General features: G+C 37.6%; 2 protein-coding genes across 5 annotated transcripts in view; one reads left to right on the plus strand and one right to left on the minus strand.

Moving 5' to 3' along the window:
• The window catches only part of PIK3CB (phosphatidylinositol-4,5-bisphosphate 3-kinase catalytic subunit beta), a 203,721-nt gene that overhangs the window by 156,004 nt on the left and 34,824 nt on the right, over window positions 1-12,893 (plus strand). For all 4 annotated transcript variants that reach the window (XM_077864962.1, XM_077864961.1, XM_077864964.1 and 1 more), the window contains 2 exons: window positions 280-423; window positions 1,646-1,745. In XM_077864962.1, coding sequence (XP_077721088.1) covers window positions 280-423; window positions 1,646-1,745 — 244 coding nt within the window. The remainder of the gene's footprint in view (window positions 1-279; window positions 424-1,645; window positions 1,746-12,893) is intronic.
• FAIM (Fas apoptotic inhibitory molecule) overlaps window positions 1-12,893 on the minus strand; it is a 119,418-nt gene that overhangs the window by 43,470 nt on the left and 63,055 nt on the right. The gene's annotated exons all lie outside the window — the stretch shown is intronic.

A 12,893-nucleotide genomic window follows, 5' to 3' on the forward strand; every position in this document is an offset into this window, starting at 1 on the left:
TAAATGCAATCATTAATCGTATCAACCTAGGTAATTTAATTGAAATGCCCTATAAACCTGTTCTTTACTTCTTTCCTTTCCATTTCCCCTCCTCCCCACAGGAAATTTTGAGCTTTTTTTGTGTTATTTTAACAGTGGAATAGTGAATGTAAGCATGCCATAAGCCTGACCCAAAAGGACCACTGTGTTTCAGTAAGTTAGTATTTGATAGCTTGATAGGAAGGGATCTTTTTTTGGCACTGGTTGTTGAGTGACTTATCTGTCTTTTGTTTCTTTTAGTGATGAAGAACTCTCTCAGTATCTTTTACAACTGGTGCAAGTTTTAAAATATGAGCCTTTTCTTGATTGTGCTCTGTCTAGATTCCTATTAGAAAGAGCGCTTGCTAATCGGAGGATAGGGCAGTTTCTATTTTGGCACCTTAGGTAAGTCTTTTTTATTTTTTAATTTGCGTCTACTTTGTGCTTTTGTAAATATAAATCAGAATAACATGCAACATTTAGTCTATCCGTCAGCTGCTGTAGTTGTTCCTGAGCCATATATAACATTTACACGCTTTTTGATGTCTTCTGTTTCTTCATACTCAACTCTTAATTTTCAGGATTTGGCAAAGTAATTCAGATAAGTGTTCCACCAAGCCTCCTTGATATTTTAACTGAAACTAATAATGTATTGCTATTTTCTAGTCAGGTGTACTTATTGTGTACTTAGAACATATTTGGGCTAAAATCAGATCTGCGGACTCCTTTTGAAAGGCTTTGGTATTAATATCATTGCTACTAACAGGTAGAGGTTTTAAAGTTTTTGTGTAACAGCAGCAACATTTTTAACTGCTTTATTAGGTCATTTTCAGAAATATAGGAGTCTTATTTCAGCAAGTTTATATTGGGGTAAAATCAGGAAGGATAACTAAAATCCTTCTGTTTCTGGGGAAATTGTTGAATCCTCATTTCTGACTCTGTACTCACACATTTTTGTCGTTTTCATCTGGACTTCAGAGTATTAAAATCAGTGATCGTCAGAAAAATATGACTTTCCTCCATTTTAGGTAAACTTCTTAAGAAAAATAAGCTCTGTTTTTTTTTGATGTTAATTCTGGGGGTTACATTTCTGAATCTTGACTTCCTATTTACTCATAGAGGTTTTTCCTTTCTTTTTTTTAATTAGTCATCTTTTCATACAGTTCAATCTTCCTATTTTTAAGCCCCCCAAGGAATAACAAAACATGGTGTTCCTTCCTTTTTCAAACATGTATGGCATTCTTTAGCTGAAAAAAAAATTGTATAATTGAGGGTTTAGTCAGTTGTATGATATGAGTCAGATCTTTGTGTTTTACTTTATTGTCTTTTAATTGGCAGTATTGCCATTTCAACTGTGAAAATCAAATAAAGTAAGATGTGAAAATTTTGGGTGTTTTGAATAAAAAAAATAACTAATTACAAAATCACACATGGTTTTGAACTATGGTGTTTAAAGACTTGGGGAGTTGACCATCCCACTAATAGTTGTGAACAAGATCATGTTTCTTCTGTTTTTTGATCAGTATTAAAAGTTTATTTGATAATAGAATATGAAGTTGGTATTTTTATTTGGTGATCTGAAGTGTTTTATAAACAACCCATCTTAATATTATTAACTTATTTGTAGGTCAGAAGTGCATATCCCTGCTGTCTCAGTACAGTTTGGTGTCATCCTTGAAGCATATTGCCGGGGAAGTGTAGGGCACATGAAAGTGCTTTCCAAGCAGGTATCAAGTTTTTTTAATCTTCATGTTCAGCTTGCCACATTGTATTTGATAAATTGTATCATATGGTGTTTCTCATGTTACATTATTTCATAGAGGTTTCAGTAACTAAACCTAATTAATACATTTTTAAATTAAAATTTAAGTCAAGAAGTGAAGTGTCAACAAACTTGGAACATTGAGTGCTCCCCTCAAAATTACTGATTCCTCATAGTATCTGTATTAATAAACATGCCTTACATTTTAATAGGAAATACTTATTTAGACATGCTTAACAATGGGTTTGATGGTGATGGTGACAAAGGTCATGAAATTTTTAGACCCTGTTTTTTTCATATCTCTGAGTTACTCTGTCCAGTTAGTATAGTATTTATGATTCATATATTCTGCATATGTTTTAGTTTGAGATATTTTGACACCTAAGTCCATTGTTGTAGGATCTAGAATTCAGAATCCTCAAGCTGCTTTTTCAAACTATATATATATATTTATATATGTATATATAGGCCTGCAGTCCCTTATCTTCTTTCCAGGTCTTCATTTTCTAATCATTGCAGGTGATGAGATATTAGTGATATTGATAGGTCAGATATCAAATGCTTATATGCAAGGAAACATACTGAGTGTCTTAAGTATATTACTTTACTCTCCTAATACTGCACCACAGTAGTTGCCAATACTGTCTGGATTTGACAAGGAGGAAAACAGAGGCTGTAAGAGATTAAGTAGCTTGTCTATAATCCCACAACTGTTAAGTGACAGGAATAAGTTTTAAATTTAAGTCTGTCCAGGGCAGCCCGGTGGCGCAGAGGTTTAGCGCCGCCTGCAGCCCAGGGTGTGATTCTGGAGACCCTGGATCGAGTCCCATGTCAGGCTCTCTGCATGGAGCCTGATTCTCCCTCTGCCTGTGTCTCTGCCTCTCTCTCTCTCTCTCTCTGCATTTCTATGAATAAATAAATAAAATCTTTTAAAAAAAATAAATTTAACTCTGTCCAGGTATAAAACTTAACTTTCTTTTTTATTACAGCAGGGGTTGTCACAACTTTTTAGCACCACAACTCTCTTTTATAAATCAAAACCTAAACACAGATCCACTGTATAAAAGAGACAACAATGTAATTTTATCAGTATAATGGTGTTTTGAAACTAAAATAAAATATAAGCCATTAAACAGAACCATGAAGCTGTTATACTAAATACAGAATTTCAAAATCTGGGACTATTATTAACAATTGTAGTCTCAGTATCCACTTATTTCTTTTGTTTTGGAGACAATCTTGATTTATACAGCTAAGTAATTGCAAATGACGATGGTTGTTTATTTAATTTTTTTAAAAAGATTTTATTTATTTATTCATGAGAGACACACACACAGAGGCAGAGACACAGGCAGAGGGAGAAACAGGCTTCATGCAGGTAGCCTGATGCAGTACTCAATCCCAGGACCCCAGGATCACTACCTGAGCCAAAGGCAGATGGTCAACCACTCAGCTACCCAGGTGTCCCAGTAATGATTGTTTAATAGTTTGCTTGCAAGTGAGGAGCATAACCATGGCCCAGGCTTGATTTGCTGGTCAGTCGTTTGTCCCCTGAAGGTTGAAATGAGAGCATTTCTGGCATCAAAATAAAACAAATAAACAACCCTTTATTCTGGCTTCATGTCAGCATCCTTCACTGACAGGTAGCAACAGTATGCTTTTGTTCTTGAACAGTAATTTTTCTTGAATTGACTATCCTCTAAATAAACAGAAGAAGGTTTTCTTAATGGTTTAGTATATATTTACTCATAATTTAGTATATGCCAGGGTTTGTGTTAGGTACTGGTAATGTGAAGTGAATATAGTTATGTTATTGTTATCAAGGAGTTTATATCCCATAGAGAAGGTGTACAAATCAGTGATTAAGTGCTATGATAGAAGTGTTGTTAAGGGAATATTATGGAAGCACAAAAGAGAGGCATGTAACCAAATGTAGGACATTAGGGAAGAGTTCACAGTGGAGGTGACGCTTGAAGGTTTTGATGGTCTTAGATGGTGTTAGTTCTGTGAAGAGTGTATTAGTGTTTTACAGAGAAACGGGTGTTTGTGTATGTGTATGGTTGACCCTTGAACAACATAAATTTGAACATGAGTCCATTTATATATACACTGATTTTTTGATACAGTACAGTAAATTATTTTCTCTGTGGTTTTCTTTCTTTTTTTTTTTTTAAGATTTTATTTATTCGTGAGAGACACAGAGAGACACAGAGAGAGACAGAGAGAGAGAGAGAGAGAGAAAGGCAGAGGCACAGGCAGAGGGAGAAGCAGGTTCTGTGCAGGGAGCCTGATGTGGGACTCAATCCCAGGACTCCAGGATCATGCCCTGGGCTGAAGGCGGCGCTAAAGTCCTGAGCCACTGGGGCTGCCCTCTATGATTTTCTTAATATTTTCTTTCTTCTAGCTTACTTTTTTTGTAAGAATATAATATATGATACAGATAATGTACAAAATATGTTAATTGACAGTTTATGTTATTGGTTAGGCTTCCCGTCAAAAGTAGGCTATTAGTAGTTAAGTTTTTGGGGAGTCAAAAGTTATATGCAGATTTTTGACTGCATGAGGCTGGAGGTGGAGTCAGTACCTATAACCCTTTATTTAAGGGTTAGCTGTATAGAGAGTGAAGCAGAAGAGGACGGTGATGTTGTGATTCATTATAAAGAATTGCTTCTGTGATTATGGAGGCTGAAAAGTCCTGAGATCTTCAATTAAGCAAACCAGGAGAACTGATGCTGAAGTTCTAGTCTGAAAGCAGACAAGCTTAACACCGAAGGAGTTTTATTTAGTTCCAGGCAGGAAAAAAAACCTGTGTGTAGCTCAAGGCACAGACAGGCAGAGTTCCTTCTTATTTGTTGGAAGGTCTACCTTTTTATTCTATTCATAACTTAACAGGTTCTGATAAGATCCACTCATATTGGGAAGGGCAATCTGCTTCACTCAGTCTACCCATTTGAATGTTTATTTTATCCAAAAACACCCTTACAGACCTACCTAGAATGATGCTGGACCAAATATTTGGGGCACTCTGTGGCCCAGTCAAGTTGTTACCTAAAATTAACCATCACAGATCAACTTGGCATGTATACACAGCTCTGAAAACCATATTTAATTTCTAAATAAAGACTCAAGTTCAGAATTCCCCCTAAGATGATAAAATTACCCAGTACAATAAAAAATACACTAAGCTCTTTCCCAGAACAGGAGGTAATATCCTTGAATGGTGTCTACTTTTCTCCTTGTTTCTCTGTAAATTAAATGGTATGATGTAAAAGTAACACTTAAATACTATGATATAAAGCCAGTATAAAGTCAGTACATCTTATGTTATATGATAAAGGAAAAGAGTGGGAAGGAAACAAAGATTCTCTGTGTCTACATATGGCATGCGCATACACACACACAAACATATGCATACCAAAACAAGGAGGAGATACTCATAATAGTTAATCCCATTTCTGTAACCAGTCATGTGGTCATAGCTGGTATTGATTACTACGTTCTTCCAACCCATTCTGTATTCCCTCTGCCTTTAGTAATAAGCATTTCACTGGTGGTTCTTGACCTGCTGGGTTGACCCAAACCTTCATTCTTTTTTTTTTTTTCTTCTTTAAAGATTTTATTTATTTGAGAGAGTGAGACCATGCATACATGGCGAGGGCGGGGGGTGGTGTGCCGAGGCAGAAAGGGAGAGGGATAAGCATACTCTTGGATAAGCACAGGGCTCGATCCTAGGACCCTGAGATCAAGACTGAGCCAGAATTAGCTCCATAACCAACTGAGCCTCCCAAGGAGCCCTCCAAACCTTCATTCTCCCCCCCCCCCCCAAACTTTCATTCTTGAAGGGTCCAGGTCATTAGTAGTCCTACCTAAGTTAGCTTGTAATTGTCCATTGGTCTTAATCACAGGACATGGATATACTAAGAAAAGATCTCCTTTATTCTAGACATACTCTTCCTTATATCTATGGAGTAGTAGGCCAATTTCCCCTTGGTATTCATGATCAGTCACTTCAGTCAGTATCATAATGCCCTTCTTCTTATTTTTTTTTTTTTTTTAAGATTTTATTTATTCATGAGAGGCAGAGACACAGGCAGAGAGAGAAGCAGGCTCCATACAGGGAGCCGATGTGGGATTCAATCCCGGATCCTGGGATCACACCCTGAGCTGAAGGCAGATGCTCAACCACTGAGACACCCAGGCGACCCTCATAATGCCCTTCTTTACCTGTTGATTCAAGGATATAAGGAGCTTAGAGTGGTTGGAGTCTTCCAGTTCAGTAGAATCATTGCCATGTCTCCCATTGAAATCATTCTTTCTTTCTTCTGAAACTAAGACCTCTGTGCCAGTAAAGCATGAGGGTACAGGAAAAGAAACCAAAAATTTTGCTAGTGAGTTACTAAGGGGTAATGGCAAATGGTACCACTTCCATTTTTAAACCTTGATTTCACGACCATTGAGTCCTGGGAATAAGAGTGTCATATATTAGATGCTGACTCAGAGCGTATATAGTTTTCTGGAGAACTTTGACCAAGTCCTGAAAGGTATTGCCACCTAGCTGGTACTATAAGTTAGTCTTCAAAAGGCCATTCCACTCTTCTCTCAAGCTAGCTATTCAGATTAATAGGGAACATGGTAAGACTAGTGAAAACCATGAACATGCCCCTGTTGTTAACACTTCATTTGCTATGAAATGAGTTTCTTGATCAGAAGCAATGCTGTATGGAATACCATGATGGTGGATAAAGTGTCCTGTGATTCCACCAATGGTAGTTTGGCAGAAACATTGCATGCAAGGAAGGTAAATCCATATCCAAAGTTAAAGTGTCTGTTCCAGTAAGAATAAAATATTGCCCCTTCCATAGTGGAAGCAGTCTAGTGTAATCATCCTATCACCAGATAGTTGGCTGACCATCCCAGGTAAGTGGTGCTATATTGGGATCTCAGTATTAGTCTCTGCTGCTGTCAGAGCAGGCTCTCAGTGGTCAGAGACAGGTAGGCTTTAGAGAGTGGAGGTCCATATTGCTGAGCACATGCATAACCTCCATCCCTGCCATCTTGACCACTTTGTTCATGAACCCCTTTTGGTGATGACAGATTTGGTTGGGGAATCTGACTGTATCCACAGAACAAGCTATCCTATCCACTTGATTATAAAAATCCTCTTCCAAAGCCCTCCTTTGGTGAACATCCAGGGAGACACATATCTTTTTTTTTTTTTTTTTCCTTTTTCCTAGCTATTCAGAGAGGATTATTATATATCTCTTCCCCCAGATTTCCTTGTCACTAATTTTCTACTCATGTTCCTTCTGGGTCCCTGACTATGAGCCAAGCTTTGGTCACAGCTCATGAATTGGTATATAATCACATGGCCATTTCTCTTTCCAAGCAAAGTGATCAGTGAAGTGTACTTTCCAAAGTTCTGTATGTATATGACTAGGAAGTTATTAGCAAGGTAGCTACATCTAGCTGATAGAATCTGAATCAGTATATTCAGTCCACTTAGATGAAATCTTTTGTAGAGTTAAAAAATCTCTTCCAGACTTTGCTTTTTGATGCATTGTTTTTTGTCTGATGGAAAAGATTCCCCTGCCTTGATATAGTTTCCAACCTCTCGATCTCATTTGAAGGCCATTTGTTTCCTCACTCTTACCCTATTCATTTCTATACCTCTCTGGTGTCCACTCTTTTATATAAGATCCTTGTAGTAATTTCCAGTTCTGTTACACTTCTCTAACTCATTTGCATTGCCAAAGAAACATCCATAGCTTTTTATGGATTTATATTATATATGCGTAATATATTATTATATTATGATTACGTTATGATTATTCATTTGTGTTAAAACAGCTATTATCTGATCCTTTTGGAATGCCCATTAATGGTGGTAATAATAGCTAACATTTACTCACCATTTCTTATGGGCCATTTATTCTTCACAGCTATATGAAATGAATACTATTAGTCCCCTTAATTTTATAGTCCTCTTAGATATATCTCATACCCATCAATGTCTCTTGTGTTCATGGTTACTGTCCTTGTCCAATCCACTATCTTCTCTCACCTGGATGTCTTCATTAACTTCTTAAATTGCACCCCGTGTTTCCATCTTTACACACACACACACACACACACACACACACACACCCTTCTCTGCACAGGAGATAAAGTGACATTTTAAAAATGTAGATGTATTACGCCATTTCCATCTTTAAAATCTCTGAAGTAATATTTATTACATGGAAAATAAAATTCAAAATTATTTCAACTATCTAATTAGCTTTATTAAATGATTTATGAATTGGGCAGTGTCCCACCTAGCTAATCTAGTAAAGGGGACTTCAAGTTGCAAAATAGACAGATTTTATAGGCCAAAATGGAGTGGGACAATTAGGAAAAGAAATTATTGTTTTAGTAAAGTTACCTTCCCTTAGGAGGAAGGACAGAGAGGGTCTTATTAAATGAATTTCCTCATTTTCCTTTGAGGGGCTGGGAAGGACAGATTACCTTATTGATGCTGACCAGAAAATTCCTGACTGTTATGACTACACTTCTGGGGCAGGGGCAGGAGGCACCTGGGTGGTTCAGTTACTTAAGCATCCAACTCTCTTAATTTCAGCTCAGATCATGATCTCAGGGTAGTAAGATCAACTTTGTGTTGGGCTCTGTGCTTAGCATGGAGTCTGCTTGGGATTCTCTTTCTCCCTCTTGCTCCTCTCTGTACTCATGTGCATGTGCTCTGTCTCTCAAAATAAATAAATAAAATCTTAAAAAAAAAAAAAAAAGAAAGAGAAAGAAAAGGGGGCACCTGAGTGGCACAGTCAATTAACTGGCCAACTCTTGGTTTTGGCTCAGGTCATGATCTTGGGGTTGTGAGATTGAGCCCTGTGTAGGGCTCTGTGCTCAACATTGAGTCTTTGAGTTTTTCTTGCCCTCTCCCTCTGCACCTTCCCCCTCCCTGCTCTTTCTCTCTTTCTCAAATAAATTAATTAATTAAAAAAAAATAAAAGACTTCACTTTGGGGGAAGCTTGAAATTGCAATTAAGGTTAAGTATTAAGCCCCAGCTTGGTGACTTGGCCTAGCATTTGAGGCCTGTCAGTTTCTTTTAACATATCCATTTTGATCAGGCTCTCTGCTTAATGTAAAGATATGATCAAAATTTAAAGTATTAGTTCCACTATCAGATACTGTTCTGAAGTTCTTGAAGTTTTTATTGTTTCTTTTATATGGTATCCATTATCCATAGATTAGGATATTTTTGCTTAATCCCTATGGTATTCATAGGTTAGAAGTCAGTCATTCTCTTTCTTCTTCTTCTTCTTTTTTTTTTTTCTTTTTGACATTCCAGTCCTTGATGCTTAGTGGCTAACAAATACACATTTAAAATTTGTGAGAAAATACAATGTACCAGAGAGATTATTATGATAACTATAAGTAGGATAATTCCCAGTGTTTGGAGTGCATTTTGGAGCTATGGTCCCCAAGACCCAAACCAGTCAAGGAAAGACCCTGTTGAAGGAGTTACCCTTTTAAGCCAAGTAGCTTGATCTGTGGTCTGATATAACTGAATTTCAGCTTCCTAAGAAATGTTAATCCCAGATATAGCAAGTAGTGTTGGTCACAGCAGAGATACCTCCTTGCTCAGCTAAAAGGTAATTGAAGACTGTTCTACTATCAAGAACAGCTTTGGGGATCCCTGGGTGGCGCAGCAGTTTGGCGCCTGCCTTTGGCCCAGGGCGCGATCCTGGAGACCTGGGATCGAATCCCACATCAGGCTCCCGGTGCATGGAGCCTGCTTCTCCCTCTGCCTGTGTCTCTGCCTCTCTCTCTCTCTCTCTGTGACTATCATAAATAAAAAAAAAAAAAAAAAAAAGAACAGCTTTGGCTAAGGAGTCTAAGGATGATTGTTGGGCCTCTGTTGCTTTAGCAGCAGATTCTGCAGTACTTTTCAAGAGTTGAGAAGAAGTTCCTGATCATAGACTCATTTACATTTATTCCTAACCAGGGAAGTAGGGACCTGCCAAGAGGAATGAATCCTGAATCATGAAAGCCTCCTGGCAAGTCCTTTCTAACTCAACAATGTAACTTCAGAGGAGTCACCCAATGAGATGTCTTATTTTGTCTGTGAAAAGTTAGGGGCCCAGTTAGATTTTCTCCTTGCCTGAAATAAAAGGCTATTGTAAATTCCAGAGTTTACCTCCCTTAAGCAGTGGCCTGGGGAGAAAGAGATGAGGGCATTTTCTTTCCAGGGTAATGCCAGAGTAAAAGAAAAGAGAAAGAGAAAAGGTTCCTGTTCAGTTAAAATTTATAGTCTTGATCTGTCATCTTGGGCAGAAGCAGTCTGCCTTGACATCAGCTACTTCGCTTCCTCATCAATTTGTCTTAGAAGTTGCCAGCATCTGTCCAGGTTGGAGGTGAACCTCCATTAGCTATGAGTTATATACCCAAGGCTTAATACCTTTTAGTTTTGCAGCAGTGTAGTGGTCAAGAGCACTTGGTAAGGTCCCTTCCAATGAGGCTTGAGGGCTGTCCTCCTCTGATGACATTTCCAGAATAACCAGTCACCAAGCTCTATACTGTGACCAATTGGGATTCAAGAAGTCTTCTTTAACCCATTGATGATAAGCTTGAGCATAAGATATTAGAAATTTATAGTAGCTGGTCTTAATAGCATTGAGACAACAGGGGATCAGCATAAGGCTGTATACCAATTACATTGGCCTGCTGGTGACTGTCACATGTGGAGTAAGTTTGTTTCCTAAAGGGGTAACTACTAACAGTCAGCAACATCAGAGATAATACCGTAGGCAAGGAAATTCCAGTAGTGTAGGCAAGTTTAGAAATTTTAAGTTTCAGAATCCCATTAGTTCTCTGAGCCTTGCCTGATAATTGAAGATGATAGGGACGATATTAATTCTAAGAAGTTTGTGAGGTTTTCATTAACCTCATGTGATTTGTCCAGTGAAGTGGAGGCCTCCATCACTGGATATTGTGGAAGGTATACCACAAGTGGGAAATACATTTCCTCACAATTTCTTGCCACTGTGAGGGCATTAGCCTTGGAGCTTGGGAAAGCTTCAGCCAATCTGGAAAACATATATACAATAACAACATATTGATAACCCATACTAAGTGGCAATTGAATGAAGTCATCTACAGGTGTTCAAAAGGTTCAGAGGGAGGAGGTCTGAGATCTCTGGGAACAAAAATATTTATTCTCAGATTATGGATCTGACAGGTCAGACATTGCTGATAGACTGTGTTTGCTATTTATTTATTTAAGATTTTATTTATTTATTTATGAGAGATACACAGAGAGAGGCAGAGGGAGAATCAGGTTCCCTACATGGAGCCAATGTGGGACTCGATCCCAGGACCCCAGGATCACAACCTGAGCCAAAAGCAGATGCTCAGCCACTGAGCCACCCAAGTACCCCCTGTGTTTGCAGTTTAATAAGAGTGTCTTTACCAATCCCTATTGGTAAAGATGACTTACCAATAAGATGACTTGGGTCATCTTAAATGCATTATGGTGGGTTAAAGAATGCAAAAACTAAAAAAATGGGGTTTGCCAGGGAGTCTGCAAGAACCAAGCAGCCATCTTGGGTTTCCCATAGCCTCAAACTGTTTAACTTAAGAGCTATTGCTTACCCATCTTAATTTTTCTAATTCAGGAGAAGACTGTAGCCATTTTAAAAGTCCATCAGGATGGCAACATTCTGTGAGTAAGGGACAGGTTTTGCAGAAGCAGAATGGATTTTTTCCACATGTGCCACAATCTATAGATTGTATTGCTGTTGCTTTTGCATGAATGCTGGGGCATTTCTCTGATACTCAGGTTTAATCCTTTTAGTGTGAACCTCAATTTTAATGACAGCAATTTCAGAACGTAAGGCTATAACAGTAAGAAGATAGTTTACTTTTGCCGTTTTTCATTGGGGTCCCAGAGGATGTCAGAAACCTTTTAAGATAATCAGAATTAAAGTAACAGTATTATACCAGGACATACCAGATTTCTAGGAATTTCACATAATATTTAGAACACAAATACAGCGTACAGAAAGTTTTCTATTGTTTGACAATATTTTCTATGTAATTTAATATATCAAATAAGCCTAATCAGTATAACAGATCCCTTGAAATGTTTCAGGAGGTCCTTTGGAAAAATTCCAAAGTAGTTATAACTGGCTGACCCACTTAGGTGTCCCCCCAAATTTTCTTCCACATCAAAAAGAACATTTTTTTTAAGGTTTTATTTATTTATTCATGAGAGACACAGAGAGAGGCAGAGGAGAAGCAGGCTCCCTGCAGGGAGCCCAATGTGGGACTTGATCCCATGACCCCGGTATCACACCCCAAGCGAAAGGCAGATGCTCAACCAAGTGAGCCACCCATGTCTCCCCAAAAAGAACATTTATAATTTGATTTTGGGAAGTTTGTGGGGGAAAAATGTTTTAACGCACTGGGTAAATAGGATCACAAATCATGATGACGCTTAATCATTATCTATTAGCAAAACTTAGCTCTTTTAATATTGAGAAGACTCCGTTTTCTTAAAGAGAGCAACCACAGGAAATTATTTTGATAAAGCACAGTATCTTTATTTTCTAGGCAGATCACTTAAAGATGAAGAAACTTCACAGTCTGTTATCAAAAGTAGATAAAAAATATTTAAAAAACCCAGAAAACCAAATTCTAATTTTACACCAGCTTACTTATGATATTAAAACCTACCCATTCCAGTTTTAGTCCTGACCACACGTAAAATTCCTTTCCAAAGGTTTCTTTTTTCATAAAATATCTACAACCTTTTTCCCCTCAAAAACGTTTCTTTTCTCATACTTTCTTTTACCAAAAGCACATTTTGCTTTCTTTGTATATGGAGATGTTTCCCTTATTTCTGTTAGCTTAAATTGCATATATTAATTATAGAATTCTTAATCTTTAGAAACCTTAGTTCCTAGTGAAAACCTAGAAGGAATTATGAACTGTTAACACCAGCATTCTGTAGATTTTTAAGTTTATGAATACGTTTCATAATTTCTAAAGCAAATGCCCTTTTCGGTTTTCCAGTGCACTAACACACCCAAATATCTTTTAGTTTCTCTGTAATAA

The sequence above is a fragment of the Canis aureus genome, chromosome 22 (assembly GCF_053574225.1).
Source record: "Canis aureus isolate CA01 chromosome 22, VMU_Caureus_v.1.0, whole genome shotgun sequence".
In the NCBI taxonomy this organism is placed as follows: domain Eukaryota; kingdom Metazoa; phylum Chordata; class Mammalia; order Carnivora; family Canidae; genus Canis; species Canis aureus.